General features: G+C 35.2%; 1 protein-coding gene across 3 annotated transcripts in view; it reads left to right on the forward strand.

The window, feature by feature from the left end:
- The window catches only part of A1CF (APOBEC1 complementation factor), a 77917-nt gene that overhangs the window by 22889 nt on the left and 29917 nt on the right, over nt 1-25111 (forward strand). The window contains exons 2-5 of one of the 3 annotated variants that reach the window (XM_011990284.1): nt 2647-2790; nt 12495-12639; nt 19354-19488; nt 21510-21640. In XM_011990284.1, coding sequence (XP_011845674.1) covers nt 12619-12639; nt 19354-19488; nt 21510-21640 — 287 coding nt within the window. In that variant the 5' untranslated portion in view covers nt 2647-2790; nt 12495-12618. Of the gene's footprint in view, nt 1-2646; nt 2791-12494; nt 12640-19353; nt 19489-21509; nt 21641-25111 lie in introns of those variants that run through there. The other 2 variants (XM_011990282.1, XM_011990283.1) reach the window with 2 other exon arrangements.

Below are 25111 nucleotides of genomic sequence, written 5' to 3' on the forward strand. Positions count from 1 at the left end.
AACCTTTACTAATTATTAACCAAAACTAAAGGCAGATTTTGCAAATACAAACTTGTCATTTCACCATGACTGTTATCTTTTTGATGGAAAAGATGAAGTTCAGCAAAGAACAAATCTACAACTTGGCCAGAAGACGGTAGACTTTGCCTTCAAAGAGTTGTAACACGTACATAAATAATCTCATCAGACCCTATCCTTACTCTTGCAGGTTAATTAAGCACAGTGGGAGGGTTTGAGAGTGTCCTCATGAAAAGACAATTTTAGTAACATTTGGGAAAAGAGCAAGGGTTAAATTTTATCTGAAAGACTAGTTTCCTTTGTAAGTCTTCAAAATGTTTTGCCTTTTGCAAAGTACAGACGCTGAAGCTGGCATGTTAGCTTACTAAGTTAGCAGATTCCCCCTAAAACACGATGCCCTAAAGCCAGGCAGAGGGTAGAACTGGCAAACAGAGAGCATTAACTGTATGCTTCTTGAAACAATCAGTGAATGCAAACTGAATTGCCCTGGGTCAGCAGCAAGCAAGAACAATCAGAAAGGTGAAGGCAAGAATGTCCATGTTTATATAAAGAGGATGACATTGTTCTGCCCTAAAAAGAGCTAACTCTGTATAATCTCATGTTTTCCTTTGATATTCTAAATTATACTGAAAATATACTTCCTTTTTTTTTGAGACAGAGTCTCACTCTGTTGCCCAGGCTGCAGTGCAATGGCATGATCTCAGCTTACTGCAACCTTCACCTCCCAGGTTCAAGCAATTCTCATGCTTCAGCTTCCCAAGTACTTGGGATTACAGGCATGCACCACCACTCCTGGCTAATTTTTACATTTTCGATAGAGATGGGGTTTCACCATGTAGGCCAGGCTGATCTCAGACTCCTGACCTCAGGTGATCTACCTGCCTTGGCCTCCCAAAGTGCTGGGATTACAGGGATGAGCCACCGCACCTGGCAAAAATATTACTTTCTAAATGATACTTATCTGTTAGCTTGGGGACATTTATTTAATTATACTACTTCAGTAGTAGAATACCTATTTCTATTACTAATAGTAGTACTATAGTAATACTAATCATAATGATAGTAGTAATCGTAATAACTAGTAATTATAATACTCTAATGATAGTAGTAATAGTAATATTAATAGTATTAGTAATACTACTATTAGTATTGCTATTGCTACTAATATTACTATCGCTACTACTATTACTATATTGGTATTATTACTACTATTAGTAATACTAGCACTGTCATTACTAATAGTGCTACAATTAGCAATACTAGTGCTACTAGTAATATTAGCACTAATATTAGTGTTATTAGTAACGGTTGTACTATTAATACTAATATTAGTAGGTAGTCCTAATAATATTGTTATTGTTACTAATAGTAATACTCTATTACTATTCTGTCATTCAAGTAATAGCAATTTTAGTAATAGAATACCTTAAAGCTGCATTTTTCAGAAATGATCACTTCAGCTTCACTTTTTTCTTTCACCCAATTTTTCACCCAGTTTCTTATATTATAAATGATGTCTTCATTCTGAGCCTTTAAAGGACAATGTGAAGCAGTACATGCATATGACAGAATTTCAAAAGTACCTATATTCAAATACATTCAGGTTGCATTTGATTCAGATCATTGTAAAACATATTTCCTCTGTCCTGGTTGGCAGAGCACATTCAGCAGGGTGAAAACCCAGCATAGAACCTTCCCTGAGCCACCGATAACTGCAATCCAGTGTGGCAGTCTTCACCTCTGTGTATGTGGGAAACTCCAGGGCCTCACACTCCCACAGCTTAGAACCTTCAAAATGGACATTATCTTGTTCTGGGAATCTGTGGATATGAGCAACCATCACATTTGGAATGTGATTCAAATCTTGTTCCCAAAATAGAAAATATAGACAATGAAATGCTGAAATTATATATTTATATCTGTATGCACAAACATGAACATACGTAAACTTTCAACACCTTTTAGAATTTACAGAAGTTTCATTGTACTCTACCGAACACGTCTGTGGTATGTGATCTGGATGTTAGCAAACCCTTCCACGTCAACTCAAAAGCATCCATTGTTCTTGCTTTGTTAAAATTAATGTCACATTTTTATTTCATAGAGTACTTTGCATGATGACTTCTGTGTATATGATACTGGCACATTTTGTTCTAAACGTTTGTCTTTGGAGAATAAGTATATAACTATATTAGTGGACATATAGACTAAAGATCAATCTCTGAGAATTCTGATGCCTTATCTTAGTCGTTAGAATTAGTGACAGTGCCCTCTTCCTGCATCTGTAAGGAACATCCTTCATATTATTTTAATAGATGTGAGTTGATCTGTTTTGGAGTATTTGGTGACATACTGAGATAAGTGGATTCAGAATTGCTAATCTGCATTCTAATTGGAGAATGGATATTGTTCATTTTTTTTTTGTTTCTAAATTTCAACTAATATTGTGCATTTTTAAAAGTTTTTTTTAGAGTACATTTACACAGCCTTGTTTGTATGCTACTCTTAGTTGCTCTAACTTTAATGACTCATTTACAGAGAATATTCCCTAAAGATGTCCTTCATAAAAAGGAGAAGTTTGGACTTGACAACAGTAATTTACTTAATTTATCTTAAATTTGGTTTCAGTGAGCAACCCTAATTAACCTGATTTTTTGCTGATAATCACTCTCAATGGAATCAAATCACAAATCCGGGGATGGATTGAGCGGCACCCAGAAGGAAGCAGCCCTCCGCGCACTGGTCCAGCGCACAGGATATAGCTTGGTCCAGGTAGGAATTTCTTGTGAAATCTGCTGAGACTCACCACTGAATTTGCACGGTGGTGGGAATATTAGTGGTCCTAAGATGCAAAATGGGAATGGTCAGTTACATAGCTCTTTAAAGAAATGTCCCTTTCTAAAAGAGAAGGAAATTGCAACATTTCTGTTTTGTAGATGACCCTGAATTCATAGGATGTAACCTTCTGAATGTAACCTTCTTTCTACTCTAAGTTATCAGTTCAACCTTAACTTGTCGCAGAATCAGTGTCCACAGTTATAGAGATTATCACAAAAAGGCAGCTAGAATTTGCCACCCAACGCTGTGAAGTAGCACCACATTGGTGTTTCAGGAATCAGCAGAAAATAAACTACAGCAGGAACCAGGCTTAGCTTCCAGAGAGATCACTGCACACATAAGACTTCTACATGTGGGATCCAAGGAACGAACGCTTTGTGTCTAGCTGCTGAAGTTTATTTTCTCAGAACACTTGCTCATCCAGTCTAGGATATGTAATACTAACTTCTCTCCACTTTCAGCATTTTGTAAAAGGAAAAAATAAAACACCACAATCTTAAAACTGTCTATTTGTAGACACTGTCTTTTAGAAATTATCTCTGTGTGTGTGTGTGTGTGTATATATATATATGTATCTCTTTATGATATCTTCTTTTAGAGAACTAAAATGCATTAAAAAATGTAGTGTTAGATACATATATTATCTTATTTAAAGAGAAAAATGGTGCTTTTCTACAGTAGGACAAAATATTTTAATTTCTCAGCTATTTTCTTTCACTCACATATTTTCCCAACTTAACCAAATCTAGATACTACTATGAATTCAAATGTCATGTGTGATTAGCAATAAAATATACAATAGTGTCCTTTCACTAGATGCTCCTTTGTCAGTTGCAAATTTTACATTTATTTTATTTATTTATTTATTTATTTTTGAGATGGAGTCTCGCTCTGTCACCCAGGTTGGAGTGCAGTGGCACAATCTTGGCTCACTGCAAGCTCCGCCTCCCGGGTTCACACCATTCTCCTGCCTCAGCCTCTGAAGTAACTGGGACTACAGGCGCCCACCACCACGTCTGACTAATTTTTGTGTGTGTGTATATATATACATACACACACACACACACACACACACATATATACATATATATATGTGTATATGTGTGTGTGTGTGTGTGTGTGTGTGTGTGTGTGTGTGTGTGTGTATGTGTGTGTGTGTGTGTGTGTGTGTATATGTGTGTGTGTATGTGTGTGTGTATGTGTGTATATATATATATATATTTTTTTAGTAGAGACGGGGTTTCACTGTGTTAGCCAGGATGGTCTCGATCTCCTGACCTCGTGATCCATCCACCTTGGCCTCCCAAAGTGCTGGGATTATAGGCGTGAGCCACTGCTCCCGGCCAAAATGTACATTTATTTTTAATTAATTTTTATAAATCATAGCATGCTTTGTTAGACATAATATAATAATAAAGTTATTTTCTTCATCCTAATTAAGAGTGTTAGTCTTTTTTAAGATTTCAAAAAGTTTCTATTATTTCATAAGTGACTTTTTGAAGTTTTGTTTAAGTCAATGGAGATACTGACATATTAGTTTTTTTAATACTTAAAAGTCAAATTATTCCAGGCTCATTAATAAACTTTTGAAAAGAACGTTTTCTTTCTTTTTGCAATCAACACTTTCATAAATGTTATAAAAACAAGAATGTTTTTGAATCTTTTTAAAATTTTGAACTTCTTGATATTAGAAACATTTGTGCAAAGACAGTGGAAATAGAAAACATTTCAAGCCTTTCAAACAGCAATCTGTTAATATTTACATATAAGAGTGTTCCCTTTCTGGAACTGTATTTCTAATGACCCATAATATAAGATAGAAATATGTATAAATCTGTCTAGGGTGAGATTAGCTGTAATGCATATCACAAACTTAAATGTATAAATATAAGAAAATTATTAAGTGAACTATGAATGTGTAATTATTATACTCAACAAGCAGAATTTATGAAAAATAATCTTAAAACAATATAAATTGTCAATTTCATTGAATTCAATTCTGGATAATGGTTCTTCCTTTTCCCCCAGATGAAATTCAGGTTAAGTCTCATAACTTTTCTGGTAACGTCCAGGTAATAAAAGATCCTTCATTAAAAAAATTGTTATTTTTTCATATTGATGTTATTCCAAACTAGATCGTTCGGAATAATAGTAAAGACATAAAATCGTTCAAAGTTACAGTTATTTCCCTTTCCCAAGTATGTCAGAGTGGAGGATAATTTCTTTTCTGTTTTTCTGCACTGTGTTTTCCTTTTTCAACACCAGTTTGGTAACTACAATTTCTGACTCCTGATGGAAGCAGAAGGGAGAAATAAAAGCAAAGGAAATGATGAAGGGAAGCTTTTACTGAGCTACCTGCATTGGGTTCTTGGGCCTAACAGGTTATTGAAGCTTGTGAGATTCTTTGTAGGATCCTCAGACACCTAGCCTTCTGCTGGGTTCTCTTTGATATTTGAAGCAGCCCTCATGGAGAGGATGGAAGATAATCATTAATTCCTACATGTGGCCAAACTCTGGTCCCCTGGAAACACGCATTCCCTGGAATGTGGAAACACCTAGCAAAATCTGGAAACACCCCTGGAAACACCCAGCAAAATCTGGAAGTTGAGGTGTCTCAAAGCAACCACCTCTCCTTGCCAACAACAAAGCTGCAGGCCAACCCATTGTTCACAGTGAGAGATTTCAGAACTGAGTTAGACCCACCAGCTTAGTGTGTTCCCCAAACACAAAGGCAGGGAATACACATCAAACTGTTTAAGTGGTTTCTCCTGCTTTAGGCAAAATGATAGGCGCCTCCCAGTCCCTCCCACTTAGGGGGAACTAAGACTCACAACACAACAGCAGTTGTCTCCAAATATCTTTCTGTAAATTCCAAAACTCCTCTCAAACTCTCCAATCTCTTTTCTAAGCTTAGGGTGTAAGGTGACAGTTAACAAGAGAAAAATAGTTTCCTGCTACCTTCTCATCCTGCTTGGCGCTCTAGTCACTTGGTTTCATACCTAAACCAGAGGCCAGAGTTAATGATAATTTATTACATATTTCAAAATAGCTAGAAGAGAAGATTTGAAATGTTCCTAACACAAATAAATGTTTGAGGTGAAGGATATCCTATAACCTGATTTGATCCTTACCTGATTTGATCATTACATATTGTATGCATATATTAAAATATCACACATGGACTCCTTAAATGTGTACAATCATTATGCATCCATTTTAAAAGTCCAATTCCATCTTAAAATCTTGTTACAGATGAAATAGTATTCAGTTACTAACAGTAATCATATAAAAAATTCTGAAGGGCAATTGTAACATATTACTGTTAAAGCTATGAAGAAAGCTTGCAAATAATTTTTTTGAAAAGAGACCCAAATAACAATGGAGATAATCTTACTCCATTAAAAAATTTTACTCCATTGTAAGGTCAAATGTTATGATTTAAGGACATTTATCTGATACAGAAAATAATGATATGTATAATTTAAAATATTTACATATAAAATACTCCTAAAATATATGGCCAATCTTTATTTTATGTTGATCTTATCTATTCAATAATATTCAGAAAATGTTTATAATAACGACTTAGACCACAAGTTAATTGTAATAATAATAATAATAACAAAAAATATTCTAACTGCTTTGTGTATACTAACTCATCTAGTCCTTACAATACACTGTATGGTAGCTACTATGTTTATCCCCAATTTCCTGATGAAGAAAACAAGGCACAAACAATTTAGGTAACTTATGAGATGAAGATTCTGTTGTTATTGGCCAAAATTTTTGGTTAGACTCAGAAAACTAAGAGTTGTTATAATGTTGTTGCAATGTGACTTTTAAGATTGCAATTTTAGAGATCAGCATGCTACAGCATATGAAAAACATTTTTTTGGAACCTAAACTTTGTAACATGATTCACTTTAAGTAATATTCATTAGCAGCATGACTGTTGAATCAGAAGTGCTTCAATAATGTAGAAGCCTAATGTTCCAAAAGCTAGTTATCTATACCTAAGTCCTCTAATCAAAAATGTAAATACCTATATAATTCAATCATTTTGAATGAATTGAAGAATGCCTCCTGATTTTGGCTACAGAGTGTGGAAAATTATCCAAGACTTTAAATCAGAAGGCCTATAATCTAATCTAGTCCCTACCGCATATGAGTTGTACAATCTTGAATAAATCCCTTAACATCTCCAGGCCATAATCTCCTGGAAGATCAGCTAGGAAATACCCAACTATTTGTCCATGATTTTTGTGATTCTAGTATCTTCTGAATCTACTCACTGGTTAGCACACTGGACTATTCGGTCGAAAGGGTAGCCTAAATATGTAGAAACACAACTTCAAACTCTTTGTAACTTAAGGAAAATCCTTTAGTCTTACTAATACTTCAGCCTTCCTACTCTGGATTATACAAAAGATTAATACGATTATCCAAAAAGAAAGAAAGAAAGGCAACATTAAGAACATCAAGTTTACTTTTTTAAAAAAGTTTTTGTACAAAAATTAAGATAAAGAAACATCCTAATACAATCCAAGAAGCATACCCATAAAATGATAGTTTAGAATTTTGTAAATTAGGGTTTGAAGGATTTACTTTTGCTGTATCTTTGCAGTCTCTGATATTGAATGTTGAATATTTGCAGAACAAGAATTCAAAAAACAGAGGGTGATGAATTTGTGCTCTCTTATCACTAGCAGGACAAATACAGCTATCAAAAATAGAATTTTGTGAGTTACTTAATAACGTGACCCAGGCTTTTATGTAGCAACTGATGCAATAATGCCTGCTTCTAAGGGTTTGGAAATATGCTTTGTGATCTCTTTTTAAAATAATTAAATATCTTTGGATATTGATGGCTGAAGTTTTTATCAAAGTACTTTAGAGAATAAAAGAGACGTAATGCAGTACCCCGCATATAGTAAGTATTCAATACATACTCTTGATGAAAACTGTGTAATGTTACTAAGTTAAACTTTAAGCTTCATAATTGTATTATGCCTTGTAAAAATATTTTTAAAGAAAGTATGCTACAGTATTAACATGTGAATAGTCTTTGTCTCTGGGTAATGGAATTATGTATGGGGATTCTTTTCTCTACTTTTTTATTCTTAACTGTACTTACAAATTTCAAAAGCTAGTATATACTTCTCTGATAGCTAAAGACAAAAAAATATCACATTATGATGAGCCTTTCCTCAAGAATGCGTTAATGATGTGGGTCATAAACTATGATATGTGATGCTCCTCCCACATGAAATTTTCTCCTTAGAACTAGAAAAATACATTCTCATAGGTGAGCATATTCAGAAACATATACACTTCCACCCAATGTGGTGTCTGTTGACATCAAGTTTAATTCTACTGCAACTAAACCTAAATGTATATTTAATAAAAATCACCCTCAAGTAGTCTGAATATTTTTAAAAATAGACTCATTATATCCAATATATATAAAATTTAAAATGTGGTGTGTATTAGCTTTGTTTACCCAGTTATCCTATTGGTAATCTATTTTCTAAAAATCGTTACAGCACAATTTTTATGAGGTATGATAGTCCCCTTGCTTTCGTAAACCAGTGATCATCCTACATAAACATCAAGATTTTTTGTTTTGTTTTGTTCTTCTCTTTTGCTTCCTTAGTCCCTATTATTGAGAAAAATGTATTAGTGCCAGGTCTTGGGATTATAGAATATAAAAATGCAGTGCCTGACCTAAAGTTCATATAAAGTGGGTGAAATGAAAAAGAATGCATCCAAAATTTACAACAACAACATAAGGCAGCCTCAAATGAGCAATACAGCTGTGAGTACCAAAAAGATCAGCATTTTCTGTATAGAGCCTTAAAAGTGACAATGCTCTTTGACCTGAGGAATGAGGACAAACATTTAGGCATAACGATGTTCATCATGCTGAAATTTATAATTTTTTAGAAATTTAAACTTAAACATATCCTAAATATCCAATATAATATTAATGGTCAAATAAACTATGATCATTCTTATATTTTCAAATTATATAATAATATAAAATTATGATTTCAAATAATTTTCAAAGACATGGAGAAGTATTCAAATTTTAACATTTAGTTAAAAATCTGAAGGCTACATATAAATTTGTGAAGAATATTTTAAGAAATTATTCACATATAATAAAGAATATTATAAAATAACAAAGTTTAATCCCTTAGTTTTTCTTGTCTGATGCTCTTCTTCATTTTCTAAATTTTCTATAATAAATGCAGATCATTTTTATTACAAGGAAAAAATCTCATAAGGCAGAAAAGATTTCTAAGGGTCATTCAGTCAGGAGTAAAAAAAAAAAGAAAAAAATCATGGAAAAAAACTTCATGATTAAATTTGGGTGATAAGTCCCTAGGTTCACTAGACTATTCTTTCTAATTCTACATATACATGAAATTTGTTTAATATTGATATAGTCCAATCCTTCTGTTTTGCAGTTAGAAAATAAGCCCCAGAGGTACACAATTATAAATTAGGGGTCAACAAACTATGCCCCACGAACCAAATGTGGCTACAGCTTGTTTATGTAGTAATTGCAGGCTATGAATTTTGTTTTTTTACATTTTAAGGATTTAAAAAAAAAAAAAAAAAAAACCTAAAATATCAACTATTTGGCCTTTTACCAAAAAAAAAAAAAAAAAAAAAAAAATTGCTGACTCCAACCTGATTCCTTAACCTAGCGCTCTATATTAGAAGCGAGTCTAGGTTTTAAAGAAAATTATTTAATTTAGTATTTAATCTTCTGTAAAAGAAGTAGGTGCATCCCTTCTTGTGCTGCCTATTCACACCAACTCAAGCACTGGGCCCTCACTCATTCATTTATTAATTCATTTGTTGATTCCACCACAAAGAGAGACACGTTTCTACCTTTATGAAGATTAGTCTCATAGAAAAGATAGAAAATAAACAGATAAAGAAACAAGCAAAGTAATTACAGATCATGGTAAGTGCCAAGAATGTGATAAACCAGGTTGTATAAAACAGAAAGCCAGGTGACCTTCTTTAGGAAAAATGACAGTGGAAGCTAATACTTGTAAGACGAGAGCAAATGTACTTTGCAAGGAGCCAAGTATCCCTGGAAGATGGAACACACAAGCAGTACTCCTTAAAGAAAATATTTATAAAATACAGAACACTTTTGGGTAGTGAAGACATTAATGTGTCTTAATCTCAAAGATCTAGTGAGATTACAGCAGATAAGTAGGTGGCTTTCATCTTTCCCTTCCTCTATTAATCAGCCATGGACCTGGTGTCCTGGGAACAATCTCCTCAAGCTAGGAACAAAGTACAGTATTCTATTCCCACCCCTCACACTTTCCTTTCTACGTATACTCTCTTGTATGGAATTTCAATGAAATCACTTGTTTTGATTCTAATTTATTCAATTCTTCAGCAAATACAAGCCATCAGGTACAAAGGATGGCGCTAGATCAAGTCTAACTAGAATACCGTTCCTCTTCGAAGAGTGCCCCAAATTAAGTTAACTCTCCATCCATCTTTCCGGTTTGAGATAATGTATTTAGGTAATCTTAATTGAATGTTTCTCAAATGGCATTTTTTTCCTATAAATAATACAATAAAAATAACCTGAGGGCCTCGGGTTTACTAATTGGCTTCATCTAGACTGGCTCCAAGAGGAGCAGATGGAAAAACACTGTGGCATTGACATTCTTTTTCAACCACTGCACAAAAAATCCTAGGGACAGAAATAGGAATTTGACTTCATGGCAAAATATAGCTCCTGGGTCCTACTTTTTCCTCTATTGCCTGTTCTCGCCACCTGCTCACATCCCTGCTATCCAAGGACTTAGGTCATTCACCAAGTGCATGGATACCAACTCTTTAAATAGGTAGCAATAAGCATCAGAACAGGATGGGACCAGTAGATCATCACAGGGTCATGCTTCCCTAAGCTTATCACCCCAGCCACCCAGAGGCCAACTTTATTTTAAAGCTCAGAAGCAATCTTTCTTCTACTAGCCAGAGATGCCATAGCATGGTGCAAAAGACTCCAAATGAAGGAGCAGTTCTGCGAATCCCTTTATGGAGGGGGTGTGTGCCCAACATTTGTGGGAACTTCATTACCCCAAGGAACACAGATATGTTCCAGAAGCTATTATTTCCAAATAGCAATGAATTTCTCCTCAAATAGCCTCATAGGGTGTTGGCTATATGTGAAGTCTTTGATACAAGATTCAAAATCTTCATAAACTACACAAGGTAGTGTTTTCCCTTAAGCTAGAAGGACAGAGTTTTTCTATTTTATCAGCTTAAAAATTGGTGTGAACCTCATGACCCAAACATGCAGAAGCATGACCAGGTCTTGTGAACTTTGGACTGTGTGTGCTGACAAATTCACAGTTTTTTAAAAGTGCTATTCATTTGTTAGTACTGATTGGCAAATAAAATTAAGTGACTCTTCACCATCAGAACCTGAAAGCTTACCATTATGAGATACAAAGACAGCTTTCAAGCAAGCTAGGCAAAGAAGAAATTATTGAGATCACAGTTCCTTGCAGTCATGAATTTGTATAGGATTTCAGCAGCTGTGATCCTTTATAACATTGTTAAAGAGGGGCTGAGCAGGGAACCAAGATGACATTAAATGGTACATTGTCCACATCATTAAATAACATCCAATCCCATATAGAGAGAATTATTCCACTTTCAGTTCTCCTTCAGGCTTTTAGGTGAGGAAAGTTAGTTGTTGGAGGTATGATTTAAACACCTCTCCAGGCCCTGCTAACCTTTTTAAGTCCCGAGAGCAGGACTAGAACGCAGAGCTTTTAGTAGATGACAGTGTCTAGGTAGAAGTTGATCATGATTTCCCTTGTTTGCAATTGTTTTTATAATTACCGTCCATTTGTGGGAAATGATACTGATATTCCACTTATAAGAACAATATATATTTTCTTTTTGGTATAAGTTTATTTAAGTAACAAAGTGAATCCACGCATAAAGTCATTAGGTAATTAACAGAATAGGTGTCAATTGGACATGGAATTGGAGATACACTGATTTTTAAAATTACAACAACATCCTCTTAAGGCTCCAATTGACTAACTCACAAAACATCCTATGAACATTTTCCTCCATTAAACATGATATCAAATTCAGCCTTCCTTTCACAAGCACCCTCACACTCCCACAGGACTACTGCAATCACCTAGTCAACCCTCCTACTCCTTCATAAATGAAATAAAGTCAGAAAAGATTTAGTGCCTTGCCGAGTCCCTCAGCTTGTCAGAAATTAAAATTCACAAGGGTGTTGTAAGGAGAAGAATGATTGTATAAAATTCCTTACATGCCTCAAACCCGGTGCATTAGATGGGATTATGTTTGGCATATGTTGAACTAGGAAAAGACAGAAGAGCAGTTAACCAAACCAAATGTTCTTTATTATGTCTTTATCTGCACATGGGAAGTTTCTCACAACTTAATGAGATCTAGAGGCAATAATAATAATTAATTCCGAAAGGCAAATTGTATCTGTAAGTAAACAAAATGTTATTGGGCCTATTGAATAAATTACACATTCTGTAAGGATAAAAGCCCCAAATGGATTAAGGAATGACTAAAGTTGTCATCTAATTACTTCTTGGAAGGAATTTAGAGGTTCCTATAGATGGAAGCAGTGTGTCTGGGCACGTGCCCAGAGCCAGAAGTGAGCATGAGCACAGCAATTCCTGACCTCAAAAAAAAGGAAATAATGCTTTGCAGTCCATCATTATGCAAACTTTGCTGGAAAAGGTAAGCAGAGGGTCGTAGAAGTGACTTGGCATTTTACAGATTCTCTTTTATAGAAAAACACACACACAAATGCTTTTTGTTTTCTAATTTTGAAAAACACTCAAAAAAATTTTCTGTTTTGTAATTTTGAAAGAAAAAATGTTTTGTTTTCTAATTTTGTCTATTTTCAAATTCAATATTCTTATGAATGACCAAAATCTTACATTATAAGAAGTTTTGCAAAACACAACATTTTAAAAAGCCTATTTTCTTTTGAATGCTTCAAATGTTGATACTGAATAATCCTTAAACATAAAGGGAAATTATTAAAATATGTTATTAAATGCATCAATTTGATAACATAAATTGCTTCTGCTTCCATAAGATAGTTAACAACTTCAAGTGAAATTAGGATTAATTTCCTTGGAAATAGACTTTTAATAGTCAACCTTCCCAAGTGAAACAGGAAGGTGACTCATAATTTACTAATAGTTGTTTCCTCAGAAGAACCATATCATACATTTTTTAAAGATAAAAATGTCAGGGCTTTGTAAAAAGTGAAACCAATAAATGAATTTTCAAGAGCCAAGAGCCATTTGCATCTTTCTTCATGATTTTTGCCATAGATACATGCCACCAATATTATTTATTTAGAATTCATTCAATCAACTCACTATTTTTAGTCATTTACTTTAAAAGTAAACTTTTTCTCACTTATGTAAGAAACCCACAGGTTTTGTGTGCTAATTATGCTTTTTCTAATGTACATTAAAATAAATGCATAATTATTAAAATAAGAAATATTGACCTATAAACTACCTAATATCATCCTCATATATTTTGGAAACTCTAGGCTGTATGATGATAAAGCTAAATTAATATTTGAATATTATGTTCATATCCTAGCTTTTCCTGTCATTGTTTCTAATTCTACATCTCTACAAAATTTCCACAACTCATTTAGTCTTTATATCACAATTTTTATTACTCTTCATACTTTAGGAACATTATATCTGGCATACACCTTGTAAAAATTGTAGAAAATAACTAATAGAAATAATGCCAACTTCTACAGTATATTAAGCCAAATAAATTCTGCTTTCTAAATTCCAGTCTAAAAACAGATTTTACCAACATGAAATCACTGATTTTAACAAGATGTGAAGGTGAACAAACTATACAAAATAGATAATTATTTTATATACAATTTAAAAATGAATATTCCCTACAGCACTGTTTGTTGTCCTCAGGCAATAAAAACTTTGGAAGAGACTAAAGGCAAAATCACATTGAAGAGGGTCCTGTTGGTACATTTTAAGGCCCCATAGACTTTCCTTAAACTATCTATCACATAATGAAGGATCTAGTATATAGGTGGAATACAATAGAAATAATGTCTAATAAATACTTTTATTCAATTTCACAAATCAATAACTAGGAAAAGGCAGTATAGACTCATGAAACACAAGTGACATAGTCAAGAGAGATGACCTCCATGCCTTGTTGTCAACTTTAAGAACCATACACAGGAGTTTGGTCACAGAACCACTGTTCTGGGCATGGTCCTGGTGACTGGCAAGCTGGTAAAGGCTTGAAGTGCTACTAAGCAAGCGTAGATTGGCCAGGACCCAAGGGAACAGGAGCAAGAATAAATACAAACCTGATCAATTCGAAAATGCATAGGAAAACATCTGAAACAAGTTTAGTTATGAAAAATACACAGTTTCTTCCCTCCTACGGAGAGGGGAAAAAAGAAACAAAGAACCAAAGAGAACCACAAAGATGATTACAAACTGGAAATACGAACTTTCCAAAGAGCCATTAAAGAGACTGAAATTACTACTCAGGAAAAAACAGGCTGAATGAGGGTTCATTAATTAATGTCCTTCCAGTTTTGAATGAGCTTGTTTATGGGAAACAGTAAACATCTGGTGTCCATGATTGGTGAAGTTGAGCAGGAAAATAAACGTAACACACAACATGAGGATTTAAGAGGCTGGTAAGCCTGAGAAGAATAATCATCACAATTTTTGAATACTATATAGGCCATAAAGTTCACCAAATTGAGAACTGCAAGGAAGCCTGGAAAAATCAATGATAGGACCTTTATTCTAGTGTTTTCTACAATAAATTAAACCAGTGTGATATTAGACAAGTTATGTATCTCTGGCCTTAGTTTCCTCCTCTATAAAATTAGTATATTGTGTTAATGTAAAAATGAAAGAGAGATAATGTAACTACAAGTGTCTTCATATTTTGTCTCTGCTGTTTACTGCTTGTATGAATTTGGACATATTTTATGCCTTGGATTCCTTGTCTATAAAATGAAAATAATAGTAGTAGCATCCTCATAGATTTGTTGAGAAGATCAAATGAATGTAAAACACTCAGCAAAATACCTAACTCAATTGGAGATAGTTGTTTTTGCTGCCATTACTATCATGTGCAACTAACAGAAGCTAACTCTAACTGGCTAAGTAGGAAAGAGTTTATTGAAAGGATACTGGTTCACAGAAACTTTAGATGTGGAGAATCCGATTCAAGGGTAAGCTTTTAACAACAAAACCCAAAACCACATCACATATTTGTCATGATAAGAAAATGTTATCTACCATCACAGAATGCTCAAAATTAAAGTTTGCACCATTTGTGACTTTTGCATCAGAACTCAATTTTAGTAAAGGAAACCATGATTGTCCATGGTTTAGTAAAGGAAACCATGGTTTTCCAATAACCATGATGGCCCCAGCTGCAAGGAAGGCTGGAAAAATCAAGTGTCTGTCATTTTTAAGTTCTATAGGAGAAGGCAATTTTTGCCCAGATTCCCCAGGTATATAACAAGTTCAAATGCTCAGTGGCCAAAATTAACTCAGTTCATTCAACCTCCATGCTAAGACTTATGGCTTAGAATGATTTATTGAGGAAGGTTTTGTGGGTTTTATCCAAGGTCAAGAAGATGATAGACATAATCTCTTGAAGACTCAATGGCTCCATCATGAAGGACTTGAAATATCTGTGATAGGAGGAAATTTCCAAGTAATCTTGACATATGAACTGAGTAATTGGGTAGGCTCAGCATCCAATATTTAAATTAAAGCCACTAGATTTATAGTTAGAAATTGTGTCCTCAATTGTTAATTTACATAGGTGAAGACTTTCCACCTATTTGTATATGACTCTAGAGAGACAAAGGTTTCTAAGTCTTTGATTGGAAAAATAAAAGTTTCCAGAGTTTAATAAACATTCTCTCATGAAAAGCAAAAATCTATATTCTTTTAGTCTGAACTATTAATACATTTGTGCTGCTGGGGAGAATGCTTCCCTTGAGGAAGACATCAGCTAGGAGGGAAAAGACCAGTTATAACTGGGCTTTATCTATTTTAAACTCCTCAACTGAGAAAATAGTGCCTGACATATTAGCAACCTAGAACCCAACTGTCCTTTCTGAGTAATGGACAGCTATTCTAACCCCATGACTAATGCCTAGTGCCTGTCTTAAATTGATCTGAACTTCCATTACTGGTACATTCCAAGAGCAGTGGGTGGCTCACAGAGCAAATCTCCCCCACTGAGTGAACTGCAGGGCATTCCTGAACTGGTCAGACTCTTTACAGTCTCAAAAAATATTCTTTAGATTTTTTTCATGTGTTTATTAAAAAAAAAGACAATATGCTTTCTTGACCAATTATTTCAGATTATAAGCAGGTAAATCCTGCTATACACACCTTACGCATAAATAGTTGGCATTTTCAGCAATTATAGCAATCAAGCAAGTTGAAGATACATTTTAAAAGGTCAATCTGAGGGTTGTCTATTTATTTTCAAACTACCAAAGCTTTTCAAAGCAGAATTTCTGGAATTACCACTTTACTATTATGGAATGAAAGTTTGGTTTCCTCAACTTGAAGGGTAAAAATACCACCGAATGTATAGTAAATTTATTTCTATAATCTGTTGAATGTTATACACATCAAAGATATACAAAAATTGGCTCAGAGGAATCATTGTCACCCAAATGGAGTTTGTCCAGGGAGGAGGATGGTAATTTGGCAATTCAGGTTGAGTATCTTTTATCCAAAATGCTTAGGACCAGAAGTATTTTGGATTTCAGATTTTTTTTAATTTTAGAATTTTTGCATATGCATAATAAAGATATCTTGGGGATGGGACCTAAAGTATAAACACAAAATTCATTTATGTTTCATATGCACCTTACACACATAGCTTGAAGGTGATTTTATACAATGTTTTTAATAATTTTGTTACCCCTCACATGAGGCCAAGTGTGGAATTTTCTACTTGTGGCATGATGTTGACACTGAAAAATTTTGAATTTTGGATTTTGGGGTTAGAAATAAGAGATACATTTTTCCAAATATTTTATGTAATAAAATGATTGGAAATTAAAATGATTTTAAATTGTAGTAGGGAATTTACTATTTAATGGCATGATATATTTTTTCATAAATAAGGAGTTTTGTTTGTTTGTTTGTTTTGAGACAGAGTCTCGCCCTGTCGCCCAGGCTGGAGTGCAGTGGCGCGATCTTGGCTCACTGCAAGCTCCGCCTCCCAGGTTCAGACCATTCTCCTGCCTCAGCCTCCTGAGTAGCTGGGACCACAGGTGCCCGCCACTATGCCCGGCTAATTTTGTGTATTTTTAGTAGAGATGGCGTTTTACCGTGTTAGCCAGGATGGTCTCGATCTCCTGACCTAGTGATCCGCCCACCTCGGCCTCCCAACATGCTGGGATTACAGGCATGAGCCACTGTGCCCAGCCCTTTCTTCCTTCCTTTCTTTCTTTCTCTTTCTTTCTTTCTTTCTTTCTTTCTTTCTTTCTTTCTTTTCTTTTGTTTTCTTTTGTTTTCTTTTGTTTTCTTTTTTCTTTTTCTCTCTTTTTTTTTTTTTGAGACAGAGTCTCGCTCTGTCACCCAGGCTGGAGTGCAGTGACACCATCTCAGCTCACTGCAACATCTGCTTCCCGGGTTCAAGTGATTCTCATGCCTCAGCCTCCCAAGTAACTGGGATTACAGGCACGTGCCACCATTTCCAATTAATTTCTGTATTTTTAGTAGAGACAGGGTTTCACCATGTTGGCCAGGATGGTCTCAAACTCCTAGGCTCAAGCCGTCCACCCAGCTCGGCCTCCCAAAGTCCTGGGATTATAGGCGTGAGCCACCATGCCACACCAATAGGGAATATTTTAATGTATGTATCTGTTGTAAGTGGCTTCCATACATCAAAGGAGCAAAACGGAGAAATTAAGCTGATGAACTTTGATGCCTGACTGCCTGGGTTCAAATTCTGGCTTCTCCACTTCCCCACCATGTGACTTTGACAAATTACTTAATTTATCTGGGCTTTGGTACCTTGTGTAAATGGGATAATAACAGTCCTTAATCCATGACATTAAGTAATGATAGAGCAATATCTGACATATAGTAAGTGTTATATAGGTATTTGTTTGAAAATAAGTAAATAAATGTGTCTGAAAATATCGATTGCACATATTTAAGGTAATTATTGGTTGAGATATAAACCACTAAATTACCAAGGTTTGGGGTTTTTTCTATAAGCATAAAGACTTCCATTTCTCAGGTTTCTCTGTGATATCAAAGTTTTACTACTGGACAAGAATATTAGGGTAAGAAAAAAATACAAGAACTCTCTAGGCAAAAATTTAAATATTCAGTTAGATTGAAAACATACTCAGTTGTTTAAAACAAAAAAAAAAAGGAATCCAGGTAAAGTAGAAGACTCATATGACATTTTTTAAATTACTATTTTTAAAAACATTGTAGGAATTATTATAAATAAAAAAGTGATCATGACCACAGACACCACAGACATCAATTAAATAATGTGATCCAAAGAACCTTTGTGCTAACACTTACAAAATAATTGAGAAAGACTCAAGTTGGTGTATATGAAGATTTAACAGGGACACCACAAGCTGCTTTACTTCAATTTTAAACAACAAACAACTGTCATACAAAACAGTGTCTTTAAACAACTAATATATGTCTTTTAAAAATCTACATAGAAAAATATTTGAAAAGGCCTATGAAATTTTAAACAGTAACTACTTCTAAGGATGAGTAGAGTCATACATTGGATAATTTTTCTTTTTACTTTACATGTCACCATGTTTTTTCCACAACATGTATTATTATATAGCATAAAACTTCTTAAAATATTCGTTGTAGAAGTTAGTAATGAACTCCTGGGCTCAACACATCCTTCCGCCTCAGCCAGAGTAAGTTCTAGTGTTCTATAGCACTGCAGGATGACTACAGTTAACAATAATATATTCTCAATATGTAGTTGTAAATAGCTAGAAGAAGGCTATTCCTTGCGTTCCCAACACAAAGAAATGATAAATGTTTGAGAGGATGGATATACTAATTACCCTGATCTGTTCACTCTTTGATGTGATAAGAAGATAGATCTCTTAAGTATTCTTACTTAATGAAATTAAAAAAGAAAAAAAAAACATATTGGCCTAGCAGTTTACAAGTTTTCACAATGTTTTTCTCAAGCAAGCTGCTGAAGCACAGAGTGTGGTACTATAATCCACATAAAAAGCTTTATTTTTTCTCCTTTAACCAGTCCACTATTATTATTTGTCAATGATAAATACATTCCTTATTGTGAAATGATTTTGAAAAATACTCAAGGAAACTGAATTAAAGACTTGATCATTTTCTTCTCTCCTTCACACCTGCCCTGGATTTGCAGGAAAATGGACAAAGAAAATATGGTGGCCCTCCACCTGGCTGGGATGCTGCACCCCCTGAAAGAGGCTGTGAAATTTTTATTGGAAAACTTCCCCGAGACCTTTTTGAGGATGAGCTTATACCATTATGTGAAAAAGTGAGTCCAAGTTTAACATTTAATTTTTCTTATCTTTCAAGGGAAAAATACTATTCTCTTCACTTTGCTTTCATTCTCAGTCTTTTTGGTCAATGATTGTTTCTATTCAAATTACCATTCGTCAATTATGGACAAAGTTTCTAGTGATTGTCCCTTTATAATCACTGCCTTGACCTAGCTCTTGTCCTGTTACTGACAGCTTGAATTGCTACTATTTCTAATGACTTTCAAATCTATATCTTCTTCCCCAATCTTTCCACTGTCATGCCATCTAACTACAAACTATCCATCTACAATAATCCTACAACAACCTGTCTACAATTAGATATTGCTCCAACTTGACATTTTAGTATGATTTTATAAAGTACATTTTCATTTTAAAAGAATGTATACGTTTGACATGGCTCAACATGTACCTATAATCCAGAATGAAATCTTCTCCAAGTCTGAATTTTTCATCTACCTAAATGCATCAGGAAGATTAAGAATATGGCTTTTCAATTAAAGGAAGAATACAAAATTCAATTTCATTTTTAATAATTTACCGAGCAGTTTTTAGCAACAAGCACATTCCTGAAAAATTTAGTAAATATGATAATTTAGCTCTCTGCCTAAATGCCAAAATCAAATTTTGTGTGTATGTTAACAGCCTCAGATTCAGAACTGCACCTAATTTTACACATACAATCCCTGTTGGCACAAGGGCAAATGATGAGGACTTAATTCTGTAAGAATCTTATACATTGAATCTGAAAATGAGCATCAAGAAACACCTGAAACATAGAGATGAAACGTGCGCAAACTCTTTCCTAATAAGCCCAGAAGAAATAGGTGTTCATTACTGAATACATGGGGGTGGGGTAGGGTAAGGCTGAGCTGAGAAGTGGCCAACCACAAAGGTAATGGCATGTGCTTAATAGCACTTCTCTCCAGACATGCCCCATCATATTTATTTAGGTAACCCTTCCTACAGCAGCCAGCAATAGTAAATTGCTCAGTCTAGACTGCTGCAGGACAGTTGTGGGGGTAGAAGGGTGTATTATATGGGCAAGTAGAGTCACTATAGCCAGGGGAATAGAGTTCTCTCCTGCTCTGGAGGCCCTGGCCCTGAGTTGGTAGCATTTAGGCTAGCATTTATATTCAGCCAGCAGACTGAGAAAATGACAAGCCTCCCAGATCATACGCTGAAACATACCTGTGTTCATTTTGATGTCATGGCTGAGGAAAATGACAGCTAAGAAGTTAGTTTGGTGAATGAGCATTCTTGTATTTTGTTTTAAAGATCAATGATAGAATAGGACCAACTGGAAATAAAACTATGGAGATTTCAGAGGACAATTTAGAGGGAATGGACATATACATCAAAAAAGTGCTCTTTATTTATTATTATTTTTTTTGAGACAGTGTCTTGCTCTGTTTTCCAGGCTGGAGTACAGTGGCACAATTATGTGTCATTACAGCCTTGATCGCCTGGGCTCAAGCAGTTCTCCCACCTCTGCCTTCCAAGTAGCTGGGACTACAAGCACGTGCCACCATGCTCAGCTAATTTTTGTATTTTTTGTAGACTCAGGGTGTCACCATCTTGCCCAAACTGGTTTCAAATTCCCAGGGTCAAGCAATCCACCTGCCCTGGGCTCCCAAAATGCTGGAATTACAGGTGTAAGAAACTATACTTATGATAAAATGTGTTTTCATGTCTCTAAGATGTTCCAGATAATTATGTGATGAAAGGTAATTTGCTCTACTAAAAACACATTCTGTTAACTCAGGCTGAAATGTCACTTGGACACATTTTATTTAACTTAAGTTATCTCATGAATCAGATAACTGATCTGAACCCACATGAAAATATGCAAACCATTCCACATGGGATGCAAATGCCAAGTAGTACTGGCAGGAGGCAAACTTCAGAAAACATTGTGTGTGTGTGTGTGTGTGTGTGTGTGTGTGTGTGTATCAGCACACGCACACATACATTCAGAAGTACAAATATATAAATTTTCTATTTCTATTACTTGCAGATCGGTAAAATTTATGAAATGAGAATGATGATGGATTTTAATGGCAACAATAGAGGATATGCATTTGTAACATTCTCAAATAAACTGGAAGCCAAGAATGCAATCAAGCAACTTAATAATTATGAAATTAGGTAAGCTCTGCCTCTTCTAGATTAAAAGTGAAACAGACAATGCATCTGTATCTGTTTTTCTATCAAGTTTATCTAATATGGTATATGCCAAAAAAAAAGCCAAGCCAGAAATGAAACAGATTAATAATTTTCCTTGGCAAAAATAAATTTGATTAAATATTTGTTTAATATCAATACTATATGAAGTACCAAACTAAGTTCTATGAGTGTTCAAAGAAACAAAACTTAATAATTTGCCTGTTTCATAAATATATTTTGGGCAGTGTTCAAAATATTGGGAATATATCAAGGTATAATTTCCTACTCGCACAGCAAATATATAAGATCACTCAAAATAGTACAAAAAAAATCAAACAGGGATGGGATAAAGTTGTGTGAGAAGGTGGCTACTCTAATTTTGTGTATTTAAGAAAATACTCTCTGGCAGAATGAAACTTAATCTGAGATTTGAATGAAAAGAGCCAGTCATGACAGTCAGACCTTGGGAAGGTTATTTCAGGAAAGGAGAGAACATCAAATGTAAATTTCCCAAAGTGAAAACAAGCGTGATGTGTTTGAGGGGAGGAAAGCAAGCCCATGTGGTCAAAGAGGGTAGAGAGGAGAACTGAAAGCAATACAGTTGGAGAGCTGTGTACTCAGTGGGGAAGTATAGATGAAGTATAGCAGTCTCTGTGGTAAAGAATTTGAATTTTCTTCTAATAGAAGGGAGGAAAGAGTTTTGATTACATTTACAGTTTTTTAAACATTCCTCTGCTGTTGGGTTGAGAATGTACTATGGCAAGTGAGATTTGAAAGAGGACACCAGTTAGAAGGCTGCTGCAGTTGTCCAGATCTGGACAAGAGATGGTGGTAGTTGGATGAGGGGGTCAGTGGTGGACAAGATAAGAAAGGGTGAGATCTGGAATATATTTTAGATCGAGTACACAAAACTGGCTAGATGTTGGATTTAGACTGTGAGAGAATTCAGAATTTTGGGAGGAAACCTAGGATTTTCGTCCAAGTATCTGTGAACTTGCTAGTGCCATTGCAATGGAAAAGACTGGAAGGATAGCACAGGAAGGACTCTTTGGGGCACTTTACATTTGAGATGCACATTGAACATCCCAGGCGAGGTGTTGAGAAGGTGACTGTCTGCATTGTAGTGGAGTCAGGAGACAGGTCACAGTTGGAATATAAATTTGGGGGTCAGTTAAATATAGATAGCAATTAAGACTATGGGACTAGGGGAGAGTCCCATGTAACTGACTTTGTGCAACCAATAACCAGTTTTGATAAACTGGAAATAAAACTGATATCATGAAATTGTCTGATTTCTAAAACCTTCACTTGGAGAGGGAACTGTCATAAATTATTTCTTAAATGAAGCCCTGAGCCATGTGAGAGGAAGATTAGTACAGCAGTTACAGATCAATAGTTTTGGAGTCAGCCATGCTTCGTTTGAGTGCCACTAAGTAACTTCACCATTCTAAGCCTCAATTTCCTCATCTATAAAATGGGGATACTATCTATTTCATAGGTTTATTGCAGTGATATTATAACAACTTTACAGTGCTTAACCCAGTGTTTGGAACACAGTAATAGGTTGACAAATGATTTTTAAAAATTATATTTTTGCACAGTTCATTAATTCTAGATGCAGTTTTTTAAATATCTCATCCCTTTCTGAAACAGAGCTGCACCTTAAAATAGGTAGATCTTAAATCTGATGAATGCAGAAAGAGCAGATTTACCACAATTATTTTTCTCTCACTTTCTATAAGATGAAAAGAAGTCGTACATTATCCTCACAGTCTGTAAATCAATTAACTACTGGCTCATTTTATTAAAAACTCCTGGGCTGGACACAGTGGCTCACTCCTGTAATCCTAGCACTTTGGGAGGCTGAAGCGGGTGGATCTCCTGAGGTTGGGAGTTTGAGACCAGTCTGACCAACATGGAGAAACCCCATCTCTACTAAAAATACAAAATTAGCAGGGCGTGGTGGTGCATGCCTATAGTCCCAGCTACTCGGGAGGCTGAGGCAGGAGAATCACTTGAACCTGGCGGGGCGGAGGTTGCAGTGAGCCGAGATCACACCACTGCACTCCAGCCTGGGCAACAAGAGCGAAACTCTGTCTCAAAAAACAAGCAAACAACTCCTTAGCCACAGGAAGATCAGCTAGATTCAGCAACTACTTGTAGTCTAACCATTCAGTTCCAAGGTTAGATTCTAGAAGAGAGTCTTGGAGAAAACATAAAGAAGGTTCCCCTCCCACAGGTGCCTCCATAGACCCGAAAGAGCTTTGTGTAGTATGTGGAGGATTGTTTGCAGTAGGAATCAGGAGACCTGGGATCCAGCCCAGGTTCCTTTGGACAAATGCTTTAACCTCTTTGAGCATCACTTTTATTATTGGCACCTGAACACAGAGATGTTCTGAGCATTCACTACATGAAAGAATATATACTAAAGTGTTTTGAAAGGGCTACAAAATGCTACATTATAGTTTTACGATTTCCAGAATTGGAAGGTTCCCCCATTCCTTGGTCTTTCATGGAACCTGGACATGGTAACAGTAATACCCAAAATGGTATCTGAGTTGAGATGGATATGGAATTGGCTCTGTAGGGAATCAAGTGGATTTGCTGTATCTACTTAACACATTGTTACCCAATAGGGCCTGTAAATATTCATAGGATATGAATAATGAATACAATCAATCCACCATGGCCACTGATAATTAACAGTATCCTCTGTGAATTTTAGTGCCTTTGTCTGTAAAATAGAGATAAAAATATACCTACCTCATGAGGTGTTTTGAAAAATAAATGAAATAATGTACATACATCTCAGTGCTGACACATACTAGGTGCTCTGTGAATGTTTGCAGAAGGTTATGGTGGTGATGATGGAGGAGGAGAAGGGAAAAGGAAAGGAAAAATATGACAGAAATTAGGAAGGGAAAGTTACTGGCCAGGATTCCAGTGAAAGAACAGGTTGGATGCCAGAAGCAAGGTAAAGGCAGAGTGTTGTCTTAAAAATTAGGGGGTAGAATAAATGGAATAAGACAAACCAGAATAAACACCCCATAGACAACCTCACCTACTTCCACTCTGCCTTGGGTCAGTCCTGCCAGGGAGAGAACTTTTGATGCAGAGAAGAAAACTTTAATTTGCTTTTATCCACCATTTCTCACCCACATATCATTATATGAGCTTCTACTTCATCAAATATTCACTGATCATCATCTAAATGTCTGGCTTCTAGAGACATTAAAGTTGTGGCCTCAGCTTTTGAGAGGAGATGGCTCTTTGTCTCCAAATAATTCCGGCAAAGGCTCCTGACAAACCACAACAGTTTAAAAATAAAATATGGAATTCTAGGCTCCCCCTGCTGGTGACTGATATATGACCGGCTCCCTAACTATCAAAAATAATATAATTTCTAAATACATTAATACTGTGGAAAAGGTTTTAGTGTTTTCTTTTTTAAAT

The sequence above is a fragment of the Mandrillus leucophaeus genome, unplaced genomic scaffold, assembly GCF_000951045.1.
Source record: "Mandrillus leucophaeus isolate KB7577 unplaced genomic scaffold, Mleu.le_1.0 Scaffold376, whole genome shotgun sequence".
NCBI lineage: Eukaryota > Metazoa > Chordata > Mammalia > Primates > Cercopithecidae > Mandrillus > Mandrillus leucophaeus.